Genomic DNA, 16,407 nt, shown 5'->3' on the forward strand with positions numbered 1-16,407 from the left:
GGTGGAGAGCGACCTGGTTACACTTGGGATCTCCAACTGGCGCCGAACTGCGAAGGAGAGAGACAGGTGGCGCACTATCGTCGATTCGGCTATAACCGGCTAAACGGTTGCAACGCCAATCACATACATACTATAACAAACAATTTGACACACATATTCGGCATAGATGTATATGGTATAAAGTCCATTGAAAGTTTGAAAACCCTAATATTAAATACATATATGGGAGATAGGGGAAGTTATGACCCGATTTCACTCATTTTTCGCACGGAGGCATATTATTAGAAGAAATATATTCCCTCTGAATATCTTCTAAATATCTGAGAGACATACCTATATTTTCGATAAAAATTTTATTAGAAGCACTGAGGTATTCGATGTATAGGGTCTTGTAAACTTATGGGCCGATTTCTACGATTTTTAGAAGATCGATGCCACTCTTTAAATGCAGTATTTTTGCAGAGTTCTGTTCGTGGTTGTGATCCGATTTGGACTATTTTCACAACATATCATTAGGAAGCTAGGAAGATATTATAAACCGAATTTCATTGAAATTGGTAGAGTAGTCAATGAGATATGGTTTTTGACCCCTAAGTGGGCGGAACCACGCCCATTTAAAATTGTGTATACCAATTTTAGGTTTCTGGTTGTTTTCCTTACTAAATTAAAGCATTTTTAGTAGTTTTCAACATAATCTTTGTATGCGAGGTAGGCGTGGTTATGATCCGATTTCCTTCATTTTTGGACTGTATAATGTAGTACCGAAAAGAAACGACTCTAGAAAGTTTCCTTGTTATCGCTTTAGTAGTTTACGAGATATGTACAAAAAACTTATTTGAGTGAGAATCTAATTCATTCTAAATTTATTTTCATTCTGTCACTGCTTAAATACAATTTTTGAATACATCTTAAGAACTAATTATATGTGTATGTGTGTATGTCTATATGTATATTTTATATGTTGCACGATAAGGAGTTATTTCAAATACACACAAGCAATTGCCCAAATGTATTTTTATAACCAATAGGTTATCTTGTGCATACAAATATGTTTGTTTATTAATAGTTGAGTGCATGCGTGTTGCATATAGATGCATGCGTGCCTCATATAAGTGTATGTGTGTTGCATGTATGCGTGCAACATATAATGTATGTTTGTTGCATATTAATGCATATATGTTTATGTGGTTTCTTTTATATGCAATGAATTTTAAATTTTTATGAGCAAGTCTCATATTAAAATTTTGTTGCTAACCATTGCACTTGACATTTAGTGGACTGTATATACTTTTTATTTAATTTATTGCTTATTGTCAAAAATATAATGTTCTACATATAATTCAATCTTAATGTAATAAATCATTCATGTTCATATATGTATTTATGAACATTTTGCCAAGGCCTGAAGTTGTATCTTAACTTTACTTGTATATTATGGTTTATATATATTCTGTGTTATTTACCATACTCGTAATAAACGATTATATTCCGCTTTGAATTTATTTTAGCTATTTTGCCAATCGGATCTAAATATATTTTTGCATTATTTCTCACCTTTATTGATGCATCTGGTTTAGTTGAATGATTAGCATTAATTGCTTTAATTGTTTTGTTTCCTGCCTCCCAAATTTCACCGAAGTGAGAATCTGCCGGCCGGCGAAAGTTATAGTGCACTTTGTCTGATATCGTCTTAATATGAACGTCTTCACCAATCATCGTTGCTGTTGCTAGGAGTATCGCCGTTTCCGAATGTTTCGTCATCATTGTGGAAGATGTTTTTGTGACATTTTCTTCACTTTCTCCTTTTCCTTTTTGGAATTCATTGAAGTGCAATAAATTATGATGATTCCTTTCACACTTATTGCATTTCTTGTTATTACATTTGCCTTCATATACTTGATCAAGGCAAATATAGCATAGATTGTTGTTTGTTATGAATCTTCTTCGATTCATCGTAGTCAATGTCTGAAACTTTCTGCATTCACCAATTTGATGCCCAGGAACCTTGCAGTATACACAATTTTTTTGTGCCGCTGTATAAAATGCAGGTGTTCGCTGTGGCTGCTTTTGTTTATTCCATTTAGCTGGTTTTCTGTCTTGTATTGCTTCTAGAGCTTGATATTGCTGCTCCAGAAAACTGAAGACGTCATCTAGGCTTTATATGTCCCTAATTTTTTTTACGTTTTGCTCTTATAAACGTAGACTTTCTTTGTCTAGTTTTCGAACCACTATCCGAGCTATGATGGCTTGTTCGTCATTTAAATTTAGATTTAGTCCTTTTAAAGCATAAATGCATTCTTTGGTGGTATCTAACAGCTGCTTCATGCTTGCTGCACTTTCTCCATTTGCTGTCGGTTGATCAAGTAGTCTGTCTACTTGTGCTGTGAATTGTAGTCTTCTATTCTCATATCTTTCCTTGAGAATTTGCCAAGCAGCTTCATAATTTGTTTCTGTTACTGGTAGATGTTGAATTAATATACCAGCTTCTCCACCTAATGATGTCTTCAATCGGAACATCTTTTCCACTTCAGTAAAGTGCTTCGTATCATGCACCAAACTTTTAAAAAGATCGTGGAATGACGACCATTGTTTCATTTCTCCATAAAACATCGGAATTTTAATTTCCTGCAGTTTAATATTAGAACACATTGTTTGTGTTGTATTATAATTTTTTAATTTCTCCGTTATTCTTGCGTTGATAATTTTATAATTTTGACGAAATTCATCTATTTGTTCCTCGATAGAGTCTTCAGTTGTTTCCACTAATTTGATATTTTGAGTTTCAAAATATGCTTCTTCAACATTCTCAAATTGTATTTCAAGCTTAATTTTGAATTCTCTCATTTGCTCGAGATTATTCAATTCATTTTCTTGAATTTCATCAAGTGTGTTCCTGAGCTTTTTTGCTCGACGTTGATATTTTCTTTCAACGCCAGAAGCAGCTTCAGGTGGTTCGACCTGAATAGTTTGTGGCATAGATTCTATTTGCCCTTTGCTGCTCACTGCTAACAGACTTTCTGCAGTACTTTCAATTCTTAAATTCTGAATAGAATTCTCCATAGTTTGCATTACATGCTCGTAGTAATTCTTCGCAATGTATTCCTCTGCTTCTTGACTTTTCTTAGCCATTATTTTGCTATGATTTGCAGTAAAATCTTTCATAACAGTCTGAATATGATCCATATATTCCAGACATGAAGCTTTTTTTATCTTTCCCCTGACAACTTTCTGCTCCTCCAACGCAGCTAGATCGCCTAAATCCCTCTGTCGTGTTAGCAAGTTCTTCATATTTGCCTCTTTATAGTTGGTGTTTGTAGATATTTTTTTTCTTATTTTTTTATTTTTTTTTTTGCACTGTTCTTGTTGTTATAGCCACAAGGTCGCTTTTTTTTAACTTTTACGAAAAGTAAATTTTATAAATGCGGATAGCCTTTGCTATTCCGGCTTACATTTATATTTATTTGGCTAAGTAATGCTCTTTTTCTTTTAAGAGGCTTCTAGTACTTGCACTTGCTCGATTCTTTTTCAAAAAGAGGATCGAAGGACCAAAATGTTTAAACAATGTAGTTTCTAACAAACCTTACCGCTGGTGGGGAGTAATGAAAGACTTGCATTGAGTGAGAATCTAATTCATTCTAAATTTATTTTCATTCTGTCACTGCTTAAATACAATTTTTGAATACATCTTAAGAACTAATTATATGTGTATGTGTGTATGTCAATATGTATATTTTATATGTTGCACGATAAGGAGTTATTTCAAATGCACACAAGCAATTGCCCAAATGTATTTTTATAACCAATAGGTTATCTTGTGCATACAAATATGTTTGTTTATTAATAGTTGAGTGCATGCGTGTTGCATATAGATGCATGCGTGCCTCATATAAGTGTATGTGTGTTGCATGTATGCGTGCAACATATAATGTATGTTTGTTGCATATTAATGCATATATGTTTATGTGGTTTCTTTTATATGCAATGAATTTTAAATTTTTATGAGCAAGTCTCATATTAAAATTTTGTTGCTAACCATTGCACTTGACATTTAGTGGACTGCATATACTTTTTTTTTAATTCATTGCTTATTGTCAAAAATATAATGTTCTACATATAATTCAATCTTAATGTAATAAATCATTCATGTTCATATATGTATTTATGAACATGGGGCCACGCCCACTTCAACAACAAAATTACATCCAAATATGCCCCTTCATAGTACGATCCTTTGTATTAAATTTTACTTCCATAACTTTATTTATGGCTTAGTTATTGCACTTTATGAGTTTTCGGTTTTCGCCATTTTATGGACGAGGCAGGCCGATTGCGCTCATTTTCGAACTTAATCTTCTTATGGAGCCAAGAAATACATCTTCTAAATTTCATCAAGATATCTTAATTTTTACTCAAGTTACAGCTTGCACGGACGGACGGACAGATAAACATCCGAATTTGAACTTTACTCGTCACCCTGAACAATTTGATACATATAACCCTATATCTGACTCGTTTAGTTTTAGGGCTTACGACGAACCGCAATGTTAACAAAACTATAATACTCTTGTTGAGGTATTCAACTTCGAAATAGTCGGTTGCCAAATAAAAGAGATGATTTCGTTTTCAATATCAAAATTCACAATTTATATTATATGGGGTATATACAATATGTTTGGGTTAATTTATATAAGAGTGTGTGTGTATGTTTGTTATAAATGAGAGGGTGGGTTAGGTAAAATATCACCGTATATAATACCTTAAGTGTTAATTACAATTGAAATTATATCTTAATCTTGTATATGACCTGTGGTGGGTATTCCCGCGTTGGTTGGATGGTTATTTCCTGATCCTGATTATTGTGGTGATCGAGTGGTTGGTTGTCCGTCCGCTTATTTTGCACTTCCTTTGCTTGTTGTATTCTTATAAGAATGATTCTCATTAGATATGTTGGTGCGGTTGGTGTTTCTGCATTGTCCTCTAATTCGTCTTTCGACCAGTTTAGAGGACAATGCAGGGATGTGTTCATTTGGTATGAACATCCCGGCCGCCTTGAAGGGTCTGCGAAAAAAAGCTATTAATTGATTGTTTCAAGATTGAGTTGATGTAATATTGTAATTGGGTTTTTGTGTACTTAGTGTTACATCGCACAAGCACCGGTGAGGGTCCAACCGAGTGCAGTGTTTTGTGCGATCACAGTGCCGTTGTCGGGATTGAATAATCCGGGTTTCATAATTTTAGGATACGTATCTGCCCCGAGTTCCAATAAGATTTTGTCATCTTTAAAAAACATCGGGTCGGCTAGGACTAAGTGGTCGAACTTCTTCATGATTTCGCCACTTATGTCACGATTATAGGGTCGGGTCGGTAACTCGTTTGTTACAAGGCAGTTGATTTCCACCTGCCAGTCCGGATCAGTGAGTGATCCTATAACAACCTTGCACACACGGTGTGAGTCAAGATACGTTTTTGGTAGCCTCAACTTTTGTACCAGTTCTGATGCGATTATTGATAATTTACGGGTCGGGTTGATTATTGTTCGGATTTTGTTCCATTTTCCGTTGTGTTTCATTTTTATCATCGCCGTGGGTATGAGAGTCGGCTTGGCCAGTAATGTTGGAACATCATTGGGTCTTTTGTATCTCTTATCGATGTTTGTTGATTTGGTTGGTTCTTTGCAGAACAACCTGGGGTGACCGTGAAGACTCGAATGGTGTTTCCCATTGCATGTGTTGCATCGTTTTTCGCTTGTACATTTTTGGGTCTGATGTGATCTGGCCAAGCAGTTGACACAGTACCTGTACTTGGTAACTGCGTCAAACTTTTCGTTCAAGTTCATTTTTGTAAAATTGGAACATGTCACCAATCTGTGATCTTTCTTGCATATTCCGCAAGCTACGTGTTTGTAAGTGCGTTTTGCTGGGTGAGTTATAGTACGCCGTGCCGTGCGGTGTGTACTTCCTCTTTCTTCACGAATTGGGGAAAGGGTCGATTTAAAACGTTGTAGACGTCGCGCCAGGGTCCCTTCTTCAGGGAGTGGGGTGATGCTTCGGGTCACGCTGAGTGATCGCACGGTAGTGGCTGGGCTGCTGCGTCGGTTGTGGGATGCTCTGCTGTTGTTTAGAGGAGCCATGTCACTATAAAGAAATTTTATTAATTATTGGGTAGACATACTACTTTGGTTATTGGGCGGGTAATTATGCCTTGAGAAGTACGTATATCTACTACTCTTGTTCTATCGTCTGAACCGAAATAAGTTTTTTCGATTCGACCTAGTCTCCATTCATTTGGGGGTAATGTTTCATGTCGAATAACTACCAAATCATTAACTTCTATGTTGCGTTGAGGGTATTTCCATTTGTATCTTTTGTGTAGTTCTTTTAAGTATTCTTCTTTCCATCGTTTGCAGAAATGTTGTTGGAGTATTTTTAGTTTTTGCCATCTATTTGCAGTGCTTAGATTTACATCTTCTAAGTTGGGTTCTGCTGGGGCTAGTAAAAGGGTACCTATTAAGAAATGGCCTGGTGTTAAAGGTTCCAAATTCGTGGGGTCTTCACTTATTGGGCTTAAAGGGCGAGAATTCAAACAGCTTTCAATTCGGGTAAGAAGGGTTGCTAATTCTTCAAAGGTGAATTTTTGGGTCTGCGACACCTTTTTTAAGTGGCTCTTTAAGCTTTTCACTCCTGCTTCCCAGAGTCCACCCATGTGTGGAGCTCCTGGAGGATTAAAGTGCCAGTTGATGTTTTGGTGCGCTTCACTCGTTTCTAGTTGACTTTTGAGTGATTTCATGAATTCTCGCCGATCGTTGATTAACAGCTGAGACGCTCCAACGAAATTAGTTCCGTTGTCCGAGTAGAGATCGGCGGGACATCCGCGCCTGGAAAAGAAGCGTGCGAATGCGGCCATGAATGCTCGTGTAGTGAGATCGCTGACTGGTTCTAGGTGTATTGCTTTGGTTGCAAAACACACAAATACGCATACATAACCTTTTGTTATTAAGCATGCTCTTCCAGTGTAGTTTTTTATGTCGTAGGGACCGGCGAAATCTATTCCTGTGGCTGCAAATGGGCGAGTTAGGGTTGTGCGTTCCGTTGGGAGTGCTGCCATGATTTGGGTGGTTGCATCCTTTTTGTGTAAAATGCAAGTTTTGCATTGATGGATGGTGGACTTAATTAGGGTTTTGAGCTTCGGTATCCAAAATTCTGTACGCATGAGTCGTAAAACTAGTTGATTGCCACCATGTAGTGTAATTGAGTGGGTGAATTGGGTGAGTAGTTTTGTAAATCGACTGCTATAGGGTAATATAATCGGGTGACGCTCGTTATATGATAGTGCGGTTGAATTACTCAACCGACCATTAACTGGCATGATTCCTTTGGGGTCGATGAAAGGGTTTAGGGTCAAAATTGAACTTTTTCTGGGTATATTTGTTTTTTGGGTCAAAGCTTCGTATTCCTCCTGGAAGTGTTTTCTTTGGGTTAAAATAATGAGTTTTGTGCGGGTAGTTTTGAACTCGTTAGGGGCTATATCCAACGTAGTGCTTGGGTCTTGTGATCTGTTGGATGAGGCATTTGAGCTGAATCTAAATAAATACGCTATGACTCGAATGGCTTTGGGTAATGATGAAAATCTCTCCAGTATATCCTCTTGTGTTGTGTTGGCGAAAGTCTTGATTGGCTTGAGTTCCAGTGTTGTGTCGACTGTATTTCGGGTAACTGGCCAATGGTTTGGGTCGAGTTTTAGCCATTGGGGTCCGTGCCACCAGAGGTTATTATTCACCATTTCCAGCGGTGTACATCCACGGCTAGCCAGATCTGCCGGGTTGTCCTGACTTTCAACGTGACTCCAATCGTCTGTTCCTACCTTTTCTGCTATTGTGGCAACTCGATGGGATACAAAGGTTGTCCATGAGCAAGGGGGTTTGCTTAGCCAAGAAAGAACAATAGTAGAGTCCGTCCAAAGGTGAGTACGATGCTGTGTAATATTTAACTGGGGTAGGGTCGCATCCACTAGATTTGCCAGAAGTACAGCTCCGGATAGTTCTAGTCTCGGTAAGGATATACTTTTTATTGGGGCCACACGAGTCTTGGACACTAGAAGAGTTGTCCAGGTGTTTGCGTTTATAGAAACTCTGATGTATAGGGTTGCTGCGTAAGCTTTTTCAGATGCATCAGAAAATCCGTGGAAGGTGACTGTCGCTGATGTTGAGAAGTGGGTCCACCGAGGAATTTCGATGAGATTAAGGGCTTCATAGTCCTTAATGAAGGTTTTCCATCGATGTAGAGTTAAGGGTTTTAAGCTCTCATCCCAATCGGATTTATCGAGCCATATCTGTTGCATTACTATTTTGGCTGTGACTACAACGGGGCTGAACCAACCAGCTGGGTCGAACAATTTAGCTATTGTCGATAATACTTCTCTCTTAGTGAATGCTGTCTTATCTGGAATAGGGTTGATGAGAAACATAAATGCATCTTTTTTGGCATTCCATCTTATTCCCAGGGTCTTTGTGCTATTGGTTTCGGGTAAACTGAGTAAGTTGGTGTCCAATAGATGCTCTTTTGGGATTTCAGATAAGACTTTTGGGTCGTTAGAGGTCCATTTGCGTAGAGCAAATCCTGCGGACTCTAAAGATGAGGTGAGTTCATCTCGTGCCTTTAATGCTGTTGGTAGGTCGTGTGCTCCTGCAAGTACATCATCGACATACATTCCATTTCGGATGATCTCTGCTGCAAGTGGGTGGGTCTCTTGTACGTCATCCGCTAATTTGAGGAGAGTACGTATAGCTAAATATGGGGCGCAGTTGACACCAAAGGTAACTGTTTGTAGCTCAAAATCTTCTACTGGGTCATTCATCGATTTCCTAAATAAAATTCTTTGGAACGGGGTGTGTTGGCTTTCAACGAGTATTTGACGATACATTTTTTGAATATCTGCATTCAATACGATACGAAACATACGCCATTTTACCACTAGGATTACCAAGTCTGCCTACAGAATAGGTCCAGTGTGTAATACATCGTTGAGGCTGTTTCTGTTTGATGTGGGGCATGATGCGTTAAATACCACTCGCAGTTGAGTCGTTAAGCGATCGGGTTTGATGACTGCGTGATGTGGTAGATAGTATGCCTTCGTATTCTCCGCTGGGTTATATTCTATTTTGGTCATATGACCGAGTTCCAGATACTCGTTGATGGCTTTGTCGTATTCCGTTTTTATTTCGGGTTTCCTTGAGAGTGATTTCTCATTTCGAAGAAATTGAGCTAGTGCTATATGTCTTGAGTTACCCAATTCGATGTTTTCGGGGTTTTTAAAGGGTAGAGTCACTACATATCGCCCTGTTGAGTGTTTGCGGGTGGTTTTTTCATAATTCTGCTCACACAAGATGTCCGAATTTGAGGGTAAGGGTTTTCTCGGAACTTCTTCTATTTCCCAAAATTGTGTCAGCAGCTTATCTGGGGTCATTTTATTGAAAAACGACATTATAGAGGGTGAAATAGGTTTCTCGGGTGTGGGTCCTGACAGAATCCAACCGAATTCTGTTTCTTGGGCTAGTAGTGTCCCGAAAACATTTCTTTGAACCCCACTGAGTAGTATTTGTGGGTACAAGTCACTTCCAATAAGGATGTCAACTGGTCTGGGTTTATAAAAGTATGGGTCCGCTAAACTGAAACCGAGTTTCTTATTAACAATTGTTGGGTCGATTGGGTGGTTGGGTAAATTATCCGTTAGAGTTTTTAAGATAAAGGCGTGGGTTGTTATCTTAAACTCTTTGTTTGTTGGAGATTGAAGGGTGAGTTCGTAAGTTTTGGTAACTTTTGCGGAGACTGTATTATTTAATCCTGTCACTTGCGCATTTCCTAAGATTGTTGGTATTTCCAATCTTCTTTGGAATTTTTCCGAAATGAATGTGGCCTCTGACCCTGAGTCTATAAGTGCTCTGGCTGAATATAATTGCCCTTTGTTGTAAACATGCACTATAGCAGTACCTAACAAAATCTGCTTCCTACATGAGTTGAGTGGGTCTTGGGGGGGATTGAGATCTGGGTGTGACCTCTTTATGCAGAAGGGTGTGATGCTTTCTTCTGCATATTCTGCACGAGTATTTGCTCTTGCAGTCCTTAAAAATTGTGGGATAATGCAAGGCAATTATAACAGTAACCATTATTTTTTATAGTGACATTCATTTTTAAAAATGTTGGGCATTCCCGAATGGAATGTTGTGTTCTACACAATTTACAACTCTCGATATCGACCGATCTTTTCGAGATGTTGTTGTTTCTTATAGGGTTTTCGGATTGTGAAACATTTAAAGTTGACGTTTTTGAAATGTTCGCATGAAAGGTTTTATATTTCCTGTCCTTTCCTTTTCTAGAGGGTCCACTTTCGGAATGGGTAGCTGGAGCGGGTTCAGTCAGATTTCCTACGGCTTCCAGAGATTTGTATCGACGGGTAAGGAACGCGTCGAAAGCTTTCCAGGTTGGTATTTCGGAGTTGTCTTCCAGGGTGTCTTCAAACTGATGCAGCAGGCTTTTGGGTAGCTTTAATCCACATAAGAATATAAGAATAGGCTCCCAACTGCTGGTGTCTATATATAAATTATGTAGATTTGTCAAACAATTGTTTACGGTCCTCTGGAGGTGTTTGATTGCGCTTGCGCTTTCCTGGGTTGCTTGGGGTAGATTAAACAAAACTTTCAATTGCGCGTTGACCTGCACTCGTTTATTTTCATATTGTGAAACGAGGTCCCTCCATGCCATCACGAATCCATCATTAGTTAGGGGGGCGTTTTTAACAATCCCTCGTGCATCTCCTTTGGTTTTTTGGATTAGGTGGAACAGTCTCTCCACGTTGCTTATTTTTTGATTGTTGATGTATATAGCCGTAAACATGTCTCTGAATGAGGGCCATGTTACAAAATCGCCATGGAATATATCCGTGTCACATGGGGGTAGGTGTAATGAGGGTCCAGAGTCCATCGATGATTTTTCTTCTGACGCTCGTTCCTTGATGACTGGATTTGGGGTCTTGAGATCATCAATCGTTCTGTTGATTGATCCCAAACATTTGAGATATGACTGGTGTCCCTTTTTGAACTTTTCCTTGACTTTAGTGAAGTCAATATTCTCGGGTTTGTGTGGGTCTCTGCGAAAGGCGTCGTACGATTTACTTGCCTTTTCGTAAATCGCGGTCAGTTCAACTCTTTTTATTTCCAGAGTATAAACTGACTCATCCTCGGGTGGGGTGTCGTAATGTCCCTCAATGTATTCGAACAAATCGGACATACAAAATTTGAAATCTTCCATTTTAAGTAAACTATTTGTTTAAAGAGTTGTGTCGCAAGATTTTAGAAACTTTAAATAAAACAATTATAATAATTTGTAATTTTATTTTCTTTATTGAAAAATAAAAATAAAAACCGAATTCCGAAAACTGGCGAAAAAATCAAAATTTTTTTTTTTTTTTTTTGAATTGTCCTCTGGGTGTATAGAGGGTTGATGATTAAGATGTTTTTTTTTTTGTCTGTACCTTATAAGTACACAAAATCTTGGGGTTTGGGTCGCAAAAATTGTTTAAGTTCCGATGAACGAAAAATTTCCTAATGGGTCGTTTGAATTTTTTCCTACCGGGTATCGTGGCTTACGCGCAGTTTGTTTTGCGTACACTAGCAGTGCTCTGAGCAGAGCAGGTAATGCAAATATATATGTTCGTGTATGTGTGCGCTAAGAGTAAAGCTAGTTGGCGCTCAAAGATACGTTAGTATATTGTACGTATGGGTAGCTGCAAAGAGTGAGGCTACTTGGCGCTCAAACAATATGCGAATATATTGTACGTATGGGTAGCCGCCAAGAGTAAGGCTACTTGGCTCTCAAAAAATATGCGAGTATATTGTAGTACGTATGTACGTATATATGTATAATGTACAATGTGTAGCTGCCAAGAGTAAGGCTACTTGGCGCTCAAAAAATATGTATATTGTATGTACGTATATAAGTATATGTATAATGTGCAAAGCGGAAAATGGCAATAACAATTCGCAAATGCTTTGTATTTAATACCTGTTATGTACAATATTTGCTTGTGGTTTTTTTTTTTTTTTTTTTTTTTTTCTTTGCCTTTTTTTCCGATTTGCACTAATGAAATAGTTTTTCCGAAATTGTATTTAAGTACTTACAATACTTTCCACGTATGTTGCCTTTGGTGAATTTGTTGAGTTGGGTGGGTAAGTGTTTAAACTGTTTGTTTCCTTCTGCTGCGGTAAAAATTGCCGGCGGGTTTTAATCCAACGATGATGTTTGTTGGTGGCTTGATGAAATCCTGTTGCTGCGGTAAAAATTGCCGGCGGGTTTTAATCCAACGATGATGTTTGTTGGTGGCTTGATTAAAATCCTGTTGATCCAAACGGTTGTTATTTTTTGGGTGTGTTCGCCTTCTATCTGGCACCGATCCGGCTCGATTGGACCAAAATGTTGAGGTATTCAACTTCGAAATAGTCGGTTGCCAAATAAAAGAGATGATTTCGTTTTCAATATCAAAATTCACAATTTATATTATATGGGGTATATACAATATGTTTGGGTTAATTTATATAAGAGTGTGTGTGTATGTTTGTTATAAATGAGAGGGTGGGTTAGGTAAAATATCACCGTATATAATACCTTAAGTGTTAATTACAATTGAAATTATATCTTAATCTTGTATATGACCTGTGGTGGGTATTCCCGCGTTGGTTGGATGGTTATTTCCTGATCCTGATTATTGTGGTGATCGAGTGGTTGGTTGTCCGTCCGCTTATTTTGCACTTCCTTTGCTTGTTGTATTCTCATTAGATATGTTGGTGCGGTTGGTGTTTCTGCATTGTCCTCTAATTCGTCTTTCGACCAGTTTAGAGGACAATGCAGGGATGTGTTCATTTGGTATGAACAACTCTCTTTAGCAAGAGTTGTTGCGAGAGTATAAAAAAAATCAGCCTGTACGTTGTATATTATTAAAGAAAATGAATTATAATTACGTTAAAAAAATAATTGCGTATATATTTATAAATTACCGTACAAAGTTTTATTTTAAGATTTTTTTTGGTGTACGCAGATATACGCTTAAATATTAACATAAAAGTAATAAATAAAAGGACTCAAGAGAGTTCTAACTTCAACCGTGGGGGAATTATGTACTTTAGATGACATTCCACTCATATAGGAAATCACAATCAACCAATCAATCCAGTCGGAAAGCCTGAAACTAGACTTCATAAAAATTCCCGCCAGTAAACACCTCCCTCAACCTTCCCCGCCAAGTTCGACCCATCCGTGCAGAAGCTCAAGGAGAGGTACCTCCAGCGATGGGATAGCCAAGGGGACATGGTGATCGTCCAATAACTTCGGGATGAGGTCAAAGTGTGCGAGGATTCGAGGAGTGCTCATGCACGCACCATTTCGCATTTCGTTGCATAAGTTCATACCCGGTAGGCGTTACGCGCGCTTGAGAAACGCCAGCGTTTTTAATAAGGAGAAAGGATGGACTTAAAGGTTTATATATGATGCTAGCAAACCCGGCCACGCGTTTTTATGGCTAAGATATTATATTATAGAAAAGTTTTCAATATAGTGAAATATATTCTTACACATAAAGACGAAAACGTTATAGCCGGTAAATGTGAAAATTATTGATATATAATTTTGTAGATCTGAGCTTAGCGCAAATCGACATAACTAATAATTTTGTATTTTTTAATGTTATATTAAAGTATGTACTGTATGAACTGTCGAAAAGTTGTATATATTAGCAGTTATTTACCAATACCAGAGTTAGGAAATTCTGCTCCATTTTTATCCGTTTTTTTTATTTTTTTATTGACAAAATAGCTCGCTAAATTTAAATTAAAATCTTGCATCCGTTTCTTTAGTTATCTTTTTCAGTTGCATATATAGAGATGCTGATCTCTTTACTTCACGTAATGGATTTCAAATACGTACGACTGAAGAAAACTAAGTCCACAGAAATAGCAGTAACATCCTAGCAAGTCATTGGTACTGAAATTCCAACAGATTCAAAGAAATTTCCATAACACCACTACATACACACATACGGAACAAATGGTAAAATGTGGATAAACATTTAACTCAACTCTTCTCTCGTACAGCACCCTGAATGAGAGAAAGAAACAACCGAAGTTCTCGTGTGTTTGAACAAGTTTAGTATTGAGCTACAGTGGAACTTCCATAACTCGAAGATCCCCATAATTGGCAATAGCGTTTTGAAGCTAAATTGAATACATATTTTCTTCCTTAACTCGAAGTTCTCCATAACTCGAACTCTTGAATTGGCAATAGAAGTCAAATTTCATACAAATTTCCTTCCATAAATCGAACTTTTTGGTTAGGGCGTAATACAAAATTTACAATTTCACTATCGAGACAGAATTTTAAAAGAGTCCCTCTATATTGTACGGATGCGAACAAACAATATGATATTACACTTATGGATTGCATAAATGATCTAACGAAAGCATGGGATATAGACGTCAAGCGCCAAACAATAGCAAATTGTAACAAACGAAATACAGAATGCATATTTTAACGAATATAAAAATAATATTTCATCTTACTGTAAATGCGATATACGCAATAGAAGCAACAACAACAATAGTCAACAAAAAGGGCGTAAACATGGAATGTGTAAATACTTGTTGAATAGAATAATATTATCTTGACTTAAAACGCAACTAATTTCCCATACAGATATTTCAAACCTCACACGGCGCGTTAAAGGTACGCAACCTAATTGATGTCACTCATGGTAGCTGCGCAAAATTTTCGAAGGGATGGAAGTATGTGCTACAAGCAAATCCAGAATTACGGAGGCACATGCTGCTACATCGATCACAAATTTACACATCAGATATTTGGTTTAATGTCACATTTTTTACGTGCAATTAAACCTTTTGGTCAACACAAGCACGTGAAGAATTGGAGCGACATGGTTTAGGTGCTTTTGTAACAGTTTATCATCTCGACGTGTCTCAACTGAGTTTTGCCAATGAGCTAGAGGGCAAAGCAGATGCATTTTTAGACCTAAGTTGGCCGTACCATTAGCAGTTAAAACAGAAATCAGAGGGTAAATTTAAGTAAATGATTGTGATCATAAAAATTTAGAAACTTCTTGTATGTTTAATTAGGAGGCCCTTTTTTGATTCATTTTCACCTTGTATTGAGAAATGATAACGTTGTTGTATCGCCTTACAAGGACATGGATTCACCGAAATTAGTTCCATGGGAATACTACAGCAAAAGCATGGATGTTAAGACTGGAATGGTGTCCGTGGTAGATTAGTATTCCTGAAGTATAAGGTAATTATTATCATAATCTATGCAGTGAAAATTAATGTTTTACTTTATATTTTATGGATACCCTCCTCCCAAAAATTTTATAAATTTAGTACTATTGAAATTAATAAAAAAACAGATCATACAAAAACTACTAAAGAATCAAAAAAACGTCGTGACATCATGTGAGCTGCTTACACTTCCTGGCCACACGGGGTAGCCTTCGTCCGATAGCAAAAATTGTTCAAGTATTCAATACTATATGTATATAGTGTTGTACGATAATACATGTATAAAGTAAATATAATAATGAACACCTAAACGGCATGATATTGTCAATAAATAGGAAATACATATAATTAATGATTTTGCTATTAAATTCTCATTTGGGGTTTTGGTAGCACTGACTGAAAATAGCGGGTATAGTTTCAGGGCTTTTGTGGGTCGCAGAACTGAAAGTGCACGTGGAGTTTTGGTACGCAATTTTGGGTTTTTCATCCGTGTTTGTACCAAGAACAGTACTGAAAGTTCACATGTAGTTTTGGTTCGCAGTTTTCCTGCTTTCATCCGAGATTGCACCAAGATCATTCCCCGAATTGTGCAAGAGGTATACAGTGGAACTTCACACAGAAAAACTTCGAGTTAGAGAAACTTCGAGTAACAGAATTTTCATTAACATAAATTTTTCAAAAAGCTGTAAAACTTAGATTTATACCCTGTTTTATTTATTTGCATCGAATAGAGTTTTATGTTCATACGTTAAAACATGTATTTTGTAAATTTTTTGGTTGCAGTTTGCTGGTCTGGTCGAAAAGTTCGATTTATGGAAGAACATTTGTATGGAATTTGCCTTCTATTGCCACTTCAAGAGTTTGAGTTATAGAAGTTCGAGTTATGGAAAGAAATTTGTACGAAAATTGGTTCCTAAACGCTATTGCTAACTCAAAAGTTCAAGTTATGGAGATCTTCGAGTTATAGAAGTTCGAGTTATGGAAGTTCCTCTGTATATTAAACTGCTGCACAAGCAGGCTTAAGCTCCAGTTACCCATACTTGACTTGACTCAGCTTCGAAAAATTTGACTTGGAA

The 16,407-nt window shown here is 37.4% G+C and overlaps 1 protein-coding gene across 3 annotated transcripts; it reads right to left on the reverse strand.

Moving 5' to 3' along the window:
* Nucleotides 1–2,706: 2,706 nt before the first annotated feature.
* On the reverse strand, nucleotides 2,707–12,811 carry LOC128920078 (uncharacterized). Of its 3 annotated transcripts, XM_054226431.1 has the most exons (3): nucleotides 12,173–12,811; nucleotides 5,132–6,134; nucleotides 2,707–5,058 (listed from the first exon to the last, which is right to left on the reverse strand). In XM_054226431.1, the coding sequence occupies exon 2, from the start codon at nucleotides 6,128–6,130 to the stop codon at nucleotides 5,138–5,140; it is 993 nt and encodes a 330-aa protein (XP_054082406.1). In that variant the 5' UTR covers nucleotides 6,131–6,134; nucleotides 12,173–12,811; the 3' UTR covers nucleotides 2,707–5,058; nucleotides 5,132–5,137. The 3 variants fall into 3 exon arrangements, 2 of the variants coding, with proteins under 2 accessions (XP_054082406.1, XP_054082405.1); XR_008470207.1 differs by lacking the exon at nucleotides 12,173–12,811 and having other exon boundaries at nucleotides 5,132–7,301; XM_054226430.1 differs by having other exon boundaries at nucleotides 2,707–6,134.
* Between the last annotated feature and the right edge of the window lie 3,596 nt (nucleotides 12,812–16,407).

This window comes from Zeugodacus cucurbitae, chromosome 3, assembly GCF_028554725.1.
Source record: "Zeugodacus cucurbitae isolate PBARC_wt_2022May chromosome 3, idZeuCucr1.2, whole genome shotgun sequence".
Lineage (NCBI taxonomy): Eukaryota > Metazoa > Arthropoda > Insecta > Diptera > Tephritidae > Zeugodacus > Zeugodacus cucurbitae.

Excerpts from the sequence above, each read along its gene's own strand:
- LOC128920078 (XM_054226431.1), bottom strand. The coding sequence starts at position 6,130 with ATGGCTCCTCTAAACAACAGCAGAGCATCCCACAACCGACGCAGCAGC.